Source organism: Dipteris shenzhenensis, chromosome 12, assembly GCF_047967505.1.
Source record: "Dipteris shenzhenensis isolate YYH24624 ecotype China chromosome 12, Dip_SZ_1.0, whole genome shotgun sequence".
Classification (NCBI taxonomy): Eukaryota; Viridiplantae; Streptophyta; class Polypodiopsida; order Gleicheniales; family Dipteridaceae; genus Dipteris; species Dipteris shenzhenensis.
Genome location: NC_141607.1, coordinates 6,378,695 through 6,394,585, shown reverse-complemented (window position 1 = coordinate 6,394,585; position 15,891 = coordinate 6,378,695). Strand labels below are relative to the sequence as shown.

At 39.0% G+C, this 15,891-nt stretch overlaps 1 protein-coding gene across 2 annotated transcripts; it reads left to right on the top strand.

Moving 5' to 3' along the window:
• The first annotated feature begins 8,100 nt into the window (after positions 1–8,100).
• Positions 8,101–9,199, top strand: LOC147895741 (putative CCR4-associated factor 1 homolog 6). 2 transcript variants are annotated; one of them, XM_087382528.1, is made up of 2 exons: positions 8,101–8,272; positions 8,378–9,199. In XM_087382528.1, exons 1-2 carry the CDS (start codon positions 8,254–8,256, stop codon positions 9,076–9,078), a joined length of 720 nt encoding a protein of 239 aa, XP_087238654.1. In that variant the 5' UTR covers positions 8,101–8,253; the 3' UTR covers positions 9,079–9,199. The 2 variants fall into 2 exon arrangements, with proteins under 2 accessions (XP_087238654.1, XP_087238653.1); XM_087382527.1 differs by having other exon boundaries at positions 8,101–9,198.
• The last annotated feature ends 6,692 nt before the right edge of the window (positions 9,200–15,891 follow it).

Genomic DNA, 15,891 nt, shown 5'->3' with positions numbered 1-15,891 from the left:
AAATGTGTTTATTTAATCATATATATAAAGAAAATGCAAATGTATTTTTTTACTAGGTTTAGTATTTTAAACATATTTTTTATTTATAGACCTACCTATTTAAATATATTTTAATAGTTCTAAAGTATGAAATGAATTATAATACTCCATAGGTATTATGATAAATCCATTTAAGCCAAGGTTCTATTTAAGCTATAATTAAATCACTTAAATAAAATTACAATACTAGAATATTTTTAAATCTTCTAAACTCTCATACTACAATATATTTAAATAAAATACATTTTAATATATTTTACTAGATCTTAATTATTTTATTATATTTTACTTATAAATAAATATATAGCTATGTAAATATATAAATATAGAATATATTTAGTATTCAATAAATATTTTATTTATTAAATGTATTTTAGCACATTTTAATTATTTAATTATTTTTTGATATGGATATATAAATACAAAATATATTTAAATTCCTAAACCTGTTAATAAAATATTTAAATACTTTTTAGTATAAGTACTTATAGATCATGTTTATTTATTAAATTTACCTAATACTAAACCGATGATGTATTTTAGCTTTCGTAATAAAATAGTAAATAAAGAATAAACGAAATCTTTCATTCCATGATGAGAGACCAAGATCGGTTTCATCCTCCATCAAACATGAGTGATCAAGATCAAGATCGGTTTTAAACTTTCAGCATCCATTGGGCTTGAGAGACCAAGATCGGTTTTAAAACATGAACATTCTATAGGCAATATGCTAAACAATGGTGATATAGTGAAACTTAGTATTAGTGGCCCTCTTGTTACATGTGGTACAATATCCACAATGATGCAGGCGGTTTGTGTCAGGGTATGCAAACTAGGTCTTTATGTGTATCTGTGTCAGTCAATGTTTGTTTAATGCGGACACTGAAATTCCATCTCCAACAATGGATACATGCAAACTTGGAGATGCAGTGGGAAGCACTATTAAGTGGGAAATGGAAAACTTAGACCTCTATGATAAAGTAGCATTGCAGAGGAGGACGAGGTGCACGTGCAAAATATGAGTATATATAACATAGCAGATCATATGGATATAATGTATGGGAGACATGGAGAGAGTTCCCAAATCGTGAAAAGTTTATGTAGCATCCCTGTGGTCACACAAAACTATTATTTATTACACCTCTAGTCATGAGTAGTCTGAGCTCCACATGGATACAACTGGGGTTCCATCATGTCCTTTAAATAAAGAAATTCAATCAAAATATGCTGATGTGGCTTCTTTTCTAGTTCTAGAGAAACGGCCTATAGATCAGATCTCATTTGAGGATGGCTCGCTATCACAACCCTTTGGTCTATGAAGCATGCATGGATAAATTGTTGGAAAATTCCAAAATACAAGATGGGAGTGATAGTACTTGGCTGAATGTCAAACCACGTCGCACAAAAAGAAAATATCATATGGTCAATTGTAAGCCTAGAGAGGAAATTGAGTGCAATTGGAGAAGTGCATGTACAAAGATGTTCAACAAGTGGCACTTATGGATTGTTGCAAGTTGAAGTGTTGGCAGATTGTAGATCATGGTTTGGTTTTGCAAATGAGAGTGGAGTTTTGGAGCATGAACATGGAGAATTGAATGACCTATATCTTCAATAGCTTCATGCTATAGAGATTGATGCAAAAGGTGTTGTGGAAATTGATAGCCTACAACATACGTTGAATTGAAGTTGTAATCATGTATATCAATGGCTTGACGTACTAAAAAACTTAAATCAACCAAGAGTTTGAACCTTTGTAAGCCAAACACATATGGTGGAGCACCCATATAAATAACATAACGTGACACTTTGCATACAAATGAGAAGATGCATGGGCTAACCTTCAATCACAATAATCACATTGCCTCAATGCGAATGATGCATGTCAAGTTTCAAATTGAATAAATTATTGAAACAAACCTATAAATCCTTCATACAATCCTAGTGCTTATATGTGCCCATTCTCAACTTTAAATCAAAAATCATATTAATTAGTCCCATGTCCTTTTAGAGCTATGTTTTTAACATAAGTTCTACCCATTCCTTCAAAGTTGTGCAATTAACCTAATTAGCCCCCAAAATAATTTGTATGTCCCCCTCCTTGCCGAAATCCCTTACTGCATTGGCCCTCATCCCCTCTCCCTCCCCTTTCCTTGCCTCTCTTGCCCCTTTCCTCATAGTTTCTCTCCCTCCCTTTCCTCATAGTTTCTCATGGGGTTGCATCTTGTCAACGACCACCATCTACTTCGTCTCCTTTTTCTTGCCGGAACTATCCTTGGGTGACCTTGAACTACAACGCCTTTTCCTGAAGGGGGTGTAGAGAGCCTTTAGGTTTCTGAAGTTGGTGCAAAAATGGGGCAGACAATAGAAGTTGTGGGAAGGAATCGTATCATTGCCATGGACCTTGGGGAAAGTCTTTAGGGCATGGATCGAAGCTTGCACACAAGCTAAACTCAATCTCAAAGCTTTATATAGCAAGCCACTGAATATTTTCCAAACGTTGAGGGAGCGGTCAAGGGATGAACATCAATAGGCTACATATAACACCAGGGCATATTTCTATGGGAGGAGTGGAGAGATCCTTACGGAGGAGTCAAAAAGAAGGGAGAGCGCATGGAGCGAGCTGAAAGGAGCTCGGAACTGACAAGCTTTTAGGAAAGTGACAGGCAAGTTTTTTAGGTGAGGGAGGCAAGGTAAATGATTAAATTTCCATTAAAAGTTCACCAGGGGGATATATTTCCTAATAACCAAAGTGGGGTGGTCATGCTGGCCACAATGGTTTTGTCCACATGGTGCTCTCACTGGGGTTTTTGGCCCTGCAAGTGTCTTAGGGATGGGTTGTTTTTCAGAGGTTGGGTTACGAATGTGGGTTTTAGCATGTAGGCGGTTAATTTGGCCGAGTTAGTGGGACCAAGCAGGTTAGGTCATGGTTAGTCATGCGGTCAGTGCATACCCTAGGGTTAGCTTATGGTTAGTGGTGTGGTTAGGGTTGTGTTTTAGATTTTGGACCTTGTTGTTTTGGTTGTCATTTTGGGTGCTCTACTTTTGTGGTTGCGGCTGGAGGTGGTGCTTCTCCTGGTGGTTCCAAGACTGGAGGCAGTGCTTCTCCTGGAGATGATTCTCCTAGATGGGGTTTTGTTGTGTTTGGTGTTTTTTATGAGGGCGATGTCAAGGTCGGAGGCACCAGAGCTACTGACTTTGGCGAGGAAGATGGTGGTCTCGTACTTGAGGGAGCTGGGGGTTTTACGGCCAGTCTCTTTCTAGTCTTGCTTTGCGAGTTATCTGGCTACAATTTGCGCTAGCTGCCCAAAGTCCTACGCCCCGAGTTCTCCAACTGTAGAAACGGACCTTGTCTCTATTATTGTGTACATCTGCCCAAGGAAACCGGACATGCAACATGCTATTGTTGCATGTCGGTTTTGAAGGGCAAAGAAAAGGGCCTTCCAATCGTGCTGTCGTGTGTTGTGTGGAGCATTAGTGAAGTCGGTTTGATGCATCAAGAGAGTGAAGTTGGTTAATGAACCTCGTAGAACCTTGAACTCTTAAGGCATATGTTATTCTTGTATTTTGATCATCGGACTTCATCTATAAAAAGGCTCGTGATTGTAATCTAATGCAAAATCTCTGTCACGATACTTAGTATCTGTATTCCTCTATATATGTAGGTGAAGGTTTCAAGTGCTTGCACTATTGTGGTTTCGTCTATAACCAGTTGAAAGATTGCGAGCTTCAAAGGAAGCTGTTGGTTCTCAAAGTAGAAGAGAAGTTGTATTATTCTGATGGGAAGGGGTTGCGAAATGGAGATGGCTGAGTGTGTAGAAGGTAATTCTATCTATTTTTCTGTATCATTTTCATTTCACATTTTATAGGCAGAGGGCAGTCTTGCATGTTGTTAATCTCTTGAATCCCGCTTTCTTTGCGTTTTCCCTCCTTTGTTCCAAAATAGATAGACGAGGGGCATGGATTTCTCCCATTTTTCCTTTGAACCCTTGTATGTGAGGGTAATTGTAGAAGCTCTATCCTTGTGCGAGCTGTCTGCTTGCAGTAATGCAAGGATACATTATTTGTCATCTGGTTGTAGTAGGTAGATTTTAGAAGCAACTTATGATGCGAATTCTTTGGGGCTTGTCATGAAGGGGGTGCACAACCAAGTTTGTGATAGAGAACGCGACCTGTCTATCTGGTTAGCTCGATGTGTCTATTTGGTTGCGGCCAACTGTGTGTGATAGGCTGAGACGCATGTGTATATTTGCCATGTTGGTGCTGGCAAACTTTAGGGGCTTGTTGTGAAGGGGACTTTATGTGAAATGTGGTTTGGAGTGATGAAAATATACAAAACGGTGTGGAAGAAAGCGTGATTTATGTGTTTGTTCGCCCTGTGGTTGTTAGTAGAGATCAGGGTTTTGTTTTAAATGAAACTTTGTGTGAAATTTTACCGGGCATGATGGGAATATAGGAGATGAGTCGTTTATCTACCAATCGTTGTTTTAAGTGGGCAGAGATTAAGTAAGTTGTTGCAAATCCCAAGACTTTGAAACTAGACTTAATTGATAGAGAAGGAGACAGGTGCATAACACTCACAATAGGTGAGGTTTACTATGCCGATTTTGTCAAGACATGAATGTAAGAGATTGAATTAAGATTACAAACTTCTCAGTTTGTAATACAAATACTCGAAACAATGGTGGCAGAACATTTGATTATACCTTAGTATTTGATCCTTCGACTAGAGTCGAACATTCTAAAATGTTTGCAATTGACCCAATATTTGTTTCGACTACTAGTATCTTCAAGTACAAGGAAGATTGTAAAGCGATAATGAGCAAAGTACAAGGGAACTACTTGCCGCTAGCTACAATTGTAGTGATGATGATTAAGCTTGGAAGCTACATGCGTCAGATGGATGAACTAATCTCGACGATGGTGAAAATGCAAAAGACCTTATCATGGTAACTTGTCATTACAATTGTTTAGATTATTAATTGCAGAGAGTTTTTTACTTCTAGTCGATAAAATTTTGACACACATTACCATTGCAGCTAACTTTTTGGAACAATCAACGCTTGGATTATGTCAAGATTGTGGATAAGTTTAAAGCAATGGGTTTCTGCCATTTTGTTCTAAGAAACGAAGGCACAAAGAAAAGTAACCAATCAATCATGCTAAACATGCTTGATCTAACTATTATGGCACCTGCACGAGTGCCTTCGATCTTTGCCAAATTAGCTCGACTGTTCCATCGACAAATTCAACATATCAGTTACGGGAATCAAGTAATGTTTGATTTGTGTACATTAGTATATAATATTTTAGAATAAATTATAATACATTGGTAGTTAATATTTGCTTTGATGTGTTTATAGATAAGTGACATTCTCATTGTTACGGGCCTGAATTCAACATTATATGAGCCTGTGTGCTCCATTTTGTAAAGAGGGGAAGATTTTGATGGAGAATATTGTACCCGATGCTTAACATGTGACCGGATTACGATTTTGGAAAAGATCCCCAAAGTGAAGGTACTCATTACAAGCTTAGATGGTGCGACTGTGGAGGTTACACTAAAGAGCTCATGGGTTGATAAAGTTCTAGATTTGCCTCAACCTTTCATAGAATTACTAGAAGACAACATACAATTCCCAAAGTTAATTATTTTTTATTCAAGTACAATCCATTCTAAAAATAATATATTCTCAAAATTTAGAAGTAGATGTATGCATAAATCAAGTATTGTTAACTCAAGATATGCTAATGCAATCTTGGCTTTCCCCAAATACATTATTTTAACAAAGACAACGTATTTGCAATATCAAACTCATCCTTACTTTAGTTTATATACAGAAACTTTTTTATAATCAATCTTTGCTTTTAAGTTCCTAAGTGATCTGATACTTATATATTCACTATTGCTCCACTTTTAAATACATCTATATGTTCCAAGCATAATTTTATTTATTATATCGCTTATTTTTTTTAAAAGTAACACTCATTTGCCTAACAATATATTTTCATCGTTCATTGTAATTCCCAAACTATGATAATAAAATAATGTTGACATCTCTCGACAACTTAATCTTTGCCTCTTCTAAACATACTCTTCTACGTATCTTCAAACAAACACACAACACTACGACTGAAGCAATGAACATTGTAAGTGTAGATTGCTCTGACCAAATAACGATTGACTCAAAATTCCTTAAGCTATATCTGCAAAATAAGTGTATGTTCCTATGTATATCTTACATGCTACAATTCCATATCACGCTAGAAGCATTGAAAAAAGCCGTGTACATGCAATACACTGAATTTCAGATAGCGATTTGGGGCCGATAATTCTTTGAGTCAGCTCTTTCAACAACTATATCCGCAAATCAAAAGCATTGCTCATTACAGTAACGGATTGCTGCATAATAATTTTTACTATTGCATCGAAGACTTATTCTTACATGTTTAAAGCAATCAATACATTCAATAATAACAACTGCATCTCATCTAAAATTTTAGAAAACCCTAAAGCAGCAAATGGACTACAAATGACTATACGGATCAAAAAAGGAGTTGAATTATGTGCAGGAAACATTAACCAACAAGATGGATATGTCAATGGCACAGATGGAGTTTTTATGAACATGTCTACCTACAACAATAACGACATTGTGTGGATTCAATTTCAGAACCCAAAAATTGGGAATGAAACCCATCAAACCAATTATCATGCATACACTTCAAACATCGACTGCAAATGGATACCCATATTCCGAGTTACAAGGGAAGTATAAAGGCCTTTCTAAAACAAATATTCTTACTCGATAGCAATTCCCGATCCAAGCTACTGCTGCTAGAACGATACACAGAGCGCAAGGTCTGACAATGGATAGGCTAGCTTTCTCACCAGTAGGAATTCGAACACACGGCCTTGCATATACAACACTTTCACATGTAAAAAACATCAACAACCTTTACTTACTTCAACCACTCCAACAACAACACCTCCTTATAGACAAAGATGTTCACAAAGAAATGGAAAGGCTAACAACTCAATCAAAATGGGAAACATTAAACAATAAAATCCACCAACACACAGACACAACTATACTGATACAATCTTTAAACACTAGGTCATTGCATAAATACAAAGATGATATATAAGCCACAGAGTCACTTATCAACGCCGATATTATATGTTCACAAGAAACAAAAACCGAATATTGCCAATCATATCTAACATCCAACTTCCAATATATAAACAATAACAATAGTTGTACCCTAGTACAGAACGACATTGTCATTGAAAATGTAGCCAAAATTTCATTACATGGAATTGAAATCAGAACATCTAAAATCAAAACCAAACATGAAACATATGAAATTATAAACATTTATAGACCACCATCCGAAGACACAAAAACATTCTTTCAGCTACTTCGCAAAAAATTATCGACAATTACTGACACTAAAAATCTAATTTTCATGGGAGACTTCAATATTGACATGCTACAACAAACAAAAAAAGCACAAACACTGTGAAACATTATGAACACTTATGGCTACAACCTTCAATCCCAACATATCACAACAATATATGGGTCACAACTAGACCACATTTGGACTAACATACTTGACCAAAAAAACGACAGTGGATCTAACATACTTGTCGATAACGAACTATCTCAAACAAACTTTAAACCCAGAAAAAAAAAAACCCTCAAATCCACCCATTGATTCGAGAAAAAAACAAGCCTTAAGAAAACTAGGGAAAAAAAATCCACCGAGAAACCCTGGTATAAGGTCAACGAAAGGTGTATGGATTAACTTGACCTTAAAAAACAAAAAAAAACAAGACAACACCCAACTATTGATTCTAGGCCTAAAACAAAACCCAACCATTAATAACAAACTAAAGCATAGACCTGCTGCTAACCAGCCAACAATGCCAAGGTAAAGCCTTGAGCATGCCGAGGTACTTAGTTGACCAAGGTTGGTGCGAGCGTGGTTAGGCTTGAAAGGCAGAAGCCAAGAAGAGGGCACAAGACCCCGGCAGGAGGGATGGGGTGAGCGGCAGCGCCAATATTGACGAAATTGTCTTTTTTTGAAGTGGGTCGCAGCTGAGAAGAAACGGAACAAGGAGAAACCAAAGAAGAGAAAGAGCACAGAAAGCAACAACAGAAAAAGAGGAGGAAGAGGAAAAACCCAGAAGCAGAAGCGGAAATTCTCTCAATGTCAATCATCCCTAAAGGTAGTACCCTTCGCATCCGAGAGGTCTGGGCGGACAACCTCGAGGAAGAATTTGCTTTGATCCGGGATGTTGTTGATGACTTTCCTTACCTTGCCATGGACACAGAATTCCCTGGCGTTGTTGTTCGCCCTGTTGGGTATTTCAAAAACAGTGCTGATTTCCACTACCAGACCCTTCGAGCCAATGTCGATATGTTGAAACTCATCCAGCTTGGCCTCACTTTCTCGGACGAAAATGGGAATTTGCCGCGTTGTGGCTCGCGCGAGTTTGAGTATTGCGTCTGGCAGTTCAACTTCCGGGACTTCAACATCCGAGAGGATGTTTATGCTCAAGACTCAATCGAACTGCTTCGACGGAGTGGGATTGATTTCCAGGAAATCGAAGAGAGAGGTATAGATTCGCATCGATTTGGCGAGTTGCTCATGTCCTCAGGGATTGTCTTGAACGAAAACGTGCATTGGATCACTTTTCATAGTGGCTATGACTTTGGGTACTTGTTGAAGATACTCACTTGCCAGAACTTGCCTCCTGGAGAGGGCGAGTTTTACAATCTCCTCAGGATTTATTTTCCCACCGTTTATGACATCAAATATCTGATGAAGTTTTGTGATAATCTGCATGGAGGCTTAAATCGCTTAGCCGAGACATTGGAAGTCGAGAGGATTGGCCCTTGTCATCAAGCTGGCTCTGATAGTTTACTTACATCATGTACATTTCGCAAACTGAAGGATGAATTCTTTAATGGGTTCACTGAGCGGTATGCAGGTGTCCTGTTTGGGTTGGGAACGGATAGCAGCGATCCATAGTAATAAGACCAGCTTGTTTTGAGCAGTAGTGTGCCATCTCTATGTGAACATGCAGAATGTGCGGGACCATCAGATGTCTATTATATTTGAATTCCGGTTGTCTTGAAATCACTGTCGTGTCTCTGCGACCTCTGTTTCCCCTTTTCTCGTAGATAAGCAAGGAAACTGATTCTATTTATTCTGTGGTTGTGCGAACTTCTTGAGGCGGGTTGGAATAGGAGGACGATGTAGTTCGCAAAGATCGCTTTTTCTTGTCCAAAAAGAGGAGGTTATGGCATGCATTAACGATGGTAATGTTTGTCACTGGATTGTGGAACTGTTTGCTTGCTCTTTGTCATCTAACTGGACGCTTCGTTTGTCTGAGCACAGGGTTTTTGCACTTGCATCTGTCTGCCAAGTGCAGCTTACTTCTTCACTGACATGCTCTTGTGGCACACAACGGTGTTCTTGTATGTGTCCTTGATTAGAATGCTTCTCCAGGCAAACTGGACGTCCAGAGTATATATTGTTATATATGTTATTGCCAGAATAGGACGAAGTTGTGGGTGTTTCACTTACGATTGTTAGGCGGAGTTATCCGTGTACAACTTGCAGGGTCTTCTTATTATGGGACCGAGTCCTGAAAGGTGTCCATATGAGTTAATTGAACTGCTGACGGAAGTACCTTCTTTGCTTGTGTGTTAAAGGGTAAGATAATCTTGATCACTTCTTGAAGAGTATTATTTTGAATCTGGAGGAAGCAGCAGGTTGGCATTATTCTGCTGTGTTCCTGTTAGAAAGATTCAAATTCATGGGGGACTTCCTATACGAGATGTCTCATAATCAGAATCTTATTATCAGATTGTAACATGCCCGTAAATCTTCTTCATGCCTGTACTTTCCGCAAATGAAAACATTCAAATAGAAACTGAGAAGGTCAATAGTTCTCCTGATATCAGGAATGGCTCATTTCCATGTATAGGAATCTGTATGTGTGTTCTTCGGTTATTAGCTAGAAACATGTATTACTTTCTGGCAGGCACATGTTTCAGAAGAAATTTCAAAGCAGGGCAGAAAGATGTTCCCAGCTTGCTATGGCAAAGCTTGGATGAATGATCTTAATGTGATCCATCATCATTACAATGTATAGGAATAGATTTTCCTTCTTTCAATTCACACTTTGCAATGTGTAATCTATGATCTACCTGACATGAGAATGTTAGATTATGACGCAGAAGATGCAAGAGCCGAGGTTCTAGCAATCCTTTTTGGTTACTGGCATCACTCAAGCCAACTGAGCTTTTTATGTAAAACACTGATTTTGGCATGATAAACTCTACCGGTTAGCGTTCCGTTGTGGCCATAGATTTGTTAAATGTTACTTACGACGAAGTACTGCAGTGATTTTGTCAATGACAAAGTAGTGCAGTGATTTACCATGACCTGTCTTCTAACAGGCCCTTAAGTTTTGAAGGGCATGGTGAACGTCACCATTTGAGATATATAAGCTTTGAATCAAGAGGGCATCGCCTATGTTTGGTCAATTTTCCTCCGAAGCATCAGCCATCATCATAACCAAGTCTGCCATTCATTTTTGAAATCTGGCAGAAATGCTATGCAAAGCGAGCATATGTCAGTGGACATGTGCATGCATGGGAGCTATGGTCTGCACTCACCATTGGGTGAAGACGATCAAAGGTGGTGCATGACAGTCTGGGCATATATATTTTTGCCACTATACCCTGAGAAATTGTTGTCTGAGCTGGCCACTTAGTCTTGGGATATCTTTCAAGTGAATCTATTCTAGATCGAAAACCTTGCTTAGGACTGACTGTTTGGGACAAGGATGGAGTATGTGATTGCCCTTCTTGGTAGCTGCCAGTTTTCATCAGGGCTGAGTGTGTAATATGATCTTAATGAAGTGCGGAGCTTTGCGTCTGACATTTGTTGGGCTTCTGCTCTCTACAGGAGCCAGCGTTCCTGGAGCTATAACAGAAATCCAGTATTAAGGCTATTCTGTATTGTATGTTATTGTGTGCGGATATGGGTGCATCAAATATTTGTGAGAGCATATGTTGATACAATTGATGTTTGGTGTTTATATATATACTTACACTATTTCTTTATTCATTTATTATTGGGGGGGATGTTTTGAATAAATTTAAGTGTTTCAAAGGCAGAAATAAGCTACCTACCATGCTCATCAAGTATACAATCATTCCACATGATAGGCTGCCTATCAATCTCTTCAAGAAAGGAGGAAGTAACTCTCCGAAGGGTACTTTTGAAGCTTGACAAAGCTTTCAGAATAGCAACCATAAGTGGGGAGGACGAAGATTTGAGATGGGCTGAAGTGAAAATCCATGGTGCTGTGCATCCAATTTCCACTTGAGGAGGGTCTGCATGTGTGAATGCATTGAAAGTTAAGAAAATTCCAAGGCTCATCCCTAGGCAAAAGGCCTCTAACCACAAACTTGCAAAGAAGGGCCTTGCATTGCAAAATTGGGTCTATGATGTTGAGACTCCCCTCCTGCGTGGGAAGGATCAAGGTCTCCTAAGCCACCCTAGCAATAGTATTTGGAAATAGTGTCTATTGTGCCATCTAGTCCACTGCATAAAAAATTCCTTATATAGGCCTTATGCACTGAGTGATGCAATCCCTCGAGCTACACCAACAGTAGCAAACTTACCAAGCTGTGGCCATCAGAACTTGATTGACAACCACCACTTTGGATGCAAGGTTCAACCTGGTTGAACTCCAACAAAGGAGTTTTCTCTTGATACTCTCCAACACCGGAGCAAATTGCTACGAAGAAGAGATACCCAAACCGACCTGGCATCCTAAGTACCTGACTGAAACACCCCTCTGAGTCTAAGTGAAGCCCAAATCAGCCCCCCAGTCTGGAGTGTCATCTCAGCCCCCCAGTCTGGAGTGTCATCATCATTGATCCAAATATTCTACGACTTTGACTTTTACAGGACCATAATTTCTAATTAATGCTACCACTTTTGATTTTTGATGGGCTACACCACCCTCCAAGATGATAGAAAATTAATACAATGTGTCACCTACCATGTACAGGGGTTATGTGTGCGAAATTGGAAAATCTTATGGGCATATATAAGTAGAACGCAACCTGATAAAGTGGCCTTGTAAGAAGCATTTTGTTGGTTATGATATTTTCTATGCTGGTGACTCTTCTTTTTTTGGAGTGGCGTTTGTTTTGCAATACCTTCTTTAAGGCGAGATGTATGAGTTTGCTTTGGTTTGTGCTCTATAATCATCAAATCATAGAGCATTAACGTGGCAGGATATATTGCGATACCCATGGAGGCACATTGCTTTTTTATGTGGAGATTTCAATGATGCTTCGTAGGCTGGACATACTGCTTCTGGTCATATTCACATGCTAGCTTTGGAACAGTTGCAAATTATCTCCCAATTTGGTCTTGCTGACATGTGGAAGAATCGTGGGATTTACTTTTCAACATAATGTGAAGTTGTCATACTAGGCTTGTTTGGATCGGTTGTATATGTCTCATGCGGAATAGTAGGATGCATTTGCTTGCTCCATGTGGGCTGATTATGCCCTTCCCGCATTCTTATCATGCTCCTCTGTGGCTGAAGTTCTCTTTTTATGAAATGCAACATGATAGGTTGCTGGACAAAAGGTTGTTTATTATAAACAATTGCTACTTATAGCACGAGGCCTTCAAAGATTTAAACGATGCCATTGCTCCTCTTTGGGCACATTGTCGTAGTGATCTTGAATGCTTAGTCTTCTTTTGTTGCCCGTATGCAACATGCCATATGTGATATGGCACGAACTATATGCGTACCCTTAGAGAGGATGTTGCAAAAGCCAAAAGAGTGTTAGGATTAGAAAAAACTTAGCCATATTCAAGAATTGTTTGATGCCGAGGCAGATCGTTTATATCGGGCCATATTTTTCTTACAGTGCAATAATCATAGGAAAGTGTAGAAATGGGAAACTAGGGGTAGGAAAAGGGCTTTTACAATTAAGGGCTACACTTTCAAGGATTTTTTAAAAGGAAATCTACGGGATGTTGAGACAGTCTTACTGTGGAGTTTTGCTTGCAATATTGGGATGTCATTTCCCCTGCATTGTTAGTTATGATGATTCATTCTTCAAAATCTCAGCATATTCCAACTATTTGGAAAAAATGATTGATTAAATTAATCCTCAAGAAGCAATTGTGCGAATCATTTCTAGATTGGAGATCCATCACGCTCATGTCTGTTATCTACAAGCTAGTTGCTATGATGATAGTGAATCGTACTAAGGGCTTTTTGCACCAGGGTTTAGATTCTGCTCTATATGGCTTTATTCCCTGTAGACACATCACAAATAATATAGTTGCTTATGTGGGGATTGAATATGCAAAGTACATTGAGCAAGATGTGTTATTACTGCAAGTGGATATTGCTAAAAGCTTTTGATACTGCATAATGGGACTTCATCTCGCAAACTATGCACGTGCTAGGATTTGGCAAAAAAATGCAGCATGCCATTTTTTGGTTGTATCAAGACAATAAAGCTATGGGCACACTGGCTGGTGATATTACTTACAAATGGACTCTGTTTTGTTCTGTTTGTTAGGGTTGCCCTCTTAGAGCTTTGCTATATGCCATAGCCTCTCACCCAATGCTTCTATATATGGACGACTTGGTAGCTACCAGTGCATTGCATGGGTTAGAGATATGCGGAAGAAGGCCATTGATTGTGCAAGCCTATGTTGATGACTCCTTCGGCACTCCATGGAACACCAAATTTAGTGATCTTCCATGCCTCATGCATCTCGATCGCTATATGGTTTGGCAGTTGGATTGCAGGTTAATTTCCAAAAGTCCAAGCTCCTTCCTTGCATGTAAAAGATTGGCATCATGTCTTATGGCCTAGGGAAATAATTTTACCTATGTAGCTGGCTCGCCATCTTGGTTACCCTTTGGGGTGGACGATTTCTCATCATCAATAGATAAACTGGTGCTTGCCAATCTCGTTTTCCCATTGTCCAGCCCATTTTGGTTGCTTATGTACAGTTCTATTTGCCTTTGATGATGTTCACTAAGCAGGGCATTACTTGCTTTATGTCCCCTATTATGAAGCTTTTTTAGCAATCCCATCATGGGTGCAAAGCTCTTAGATTACTTTCCAGGGATCATCCATACTTGCGAATGATGCATGGGCAATTGATGCATATTCTAGCACATAATGGAAAGATGATGGTTCAATTCATATGTAGGGTGACTAGACATGGGTGTACATGACGTGTCACTTGATTTCACATTTATCTACGGATGCTTTTGGGCATTGGCAGTCCACTTCATGGGATTTTCTTCTAGGGCATGTTGATGGGAGTGTTAAGGGTTGTCCCTTTGTCACTTGGATGCTTTTTATTTGGAAATATATACTTTCTCATCTCAAAGGGAATTGCGTGTAGACTCCATAGTGCTTCCATTGGTCAAAAGTATTTACAGATCCTTTAGCCATGTAGGAGCCTCAATCGTATTTTATTTGTTCAAAAGGTTTCATCAAATGGTTTGGCTTGGGACACCATTATAGACCGCTCTGGCTCCTAGATGCTACATGATTTTCAGCCTGTACTTGTCTTGAGATTACATACCCGCCTCAAGGATTGGGCCCTTATTTCATATGATTTGTCTTGTCGTTCACTACTCTTGGCTGATGTTATAGTTGCAAGCTTTAACTTAAAGCCTTGCTCCCACCTCCTTGGGTTTTGGCTCATGCAAATTGTATTTGGTGTTTGACTCATACTCCAAGATGGTGGGGGATAAGGTTAAAGTATATTTGGGCTTGTAAACTCCCTCTTTGGTAGTAAGCTTTACTTTGATGAGTTTTGGTTGGTGTCCTTCCCTTTGGACAGATCCTGGCATGTCGTCATGTTGCGCCTGCTCCTTGTTGACGATGTCTGTCCCTATGAGAGACCATGCCTTAACCTATTTTGGCACTGCCCAAAAAATCGTGATTTCTTTTTGTTTTTGTTGCATTGTCTATAGGCACGTTTGTGTACTGCATCTTTTGGCAAGCCCTTTTGGTTGTTTGGGGTTCATCCTATCAGGCCTGAACATGATCTTTTTCTCTCATGGATTCAACTATTGTGCACTCTGGACTCTATGGAAGGATCGGGACCATAGGGTATTTGGTGATCCATCTCTTACCAAGTATTCCTTTTTTTAGGCCTCCTTGCGATAATCTTTCTTTCATTGCCAAGATATTGATTATTTTCTTACTTGTCATATCTTGAGATTTTCTAATGTTGTAGCTAAAATGTCCCTTTTCATGGGATCAATTTTTGTAATATAAAGCAATATAATTTTCACAAAAAAATTTGTGTGTATGTGTGTGTGTGTGCGTGTGAGTGATACTACACTTGTATTTGATGGTTATGTTGTTTATGTATGCATTCCTCTAGAGGAAGTCCTTATAAGGTTCACATATTTGTCTCCTCAAGAGAGGACTTGATCTTCTTCACACTTCATGAGAACTTAAAGTACTTTTGGAAGGGCTTTTGTAGTTGGATTTATTGCTGGAGTAAAGTGTAACACTCATAACATTGTTAGGATTGTTTCATTGCATTTACAGAACGATTGAGGCCTTGGTGGTACATAAGCAGCCTGAACCAACTCGCTTGTGACCATCTTCTTTCAAATGTTCCGACCGACTTCTTCTAGTTTTTGTGATTCAATTTGATGGCCCTTTGAATTCGAGCTGTTGTCATTGGTGGCCCCATACACTTCCTCTCCTCTCTGCCTCAGCTTCTCTGTGAGAAGCTTGTATTTTCTTTCTCCTT

Excerpts from the sequence above, each read along its gene's own strand:
- LOC147895741 (XM_087382527.1), top strand. The coding sequence starts at position 8,254 with ATGTCAATCATCCCTAAAGGTAGTACCCTTCGCATCCGAGAGGTCTGG.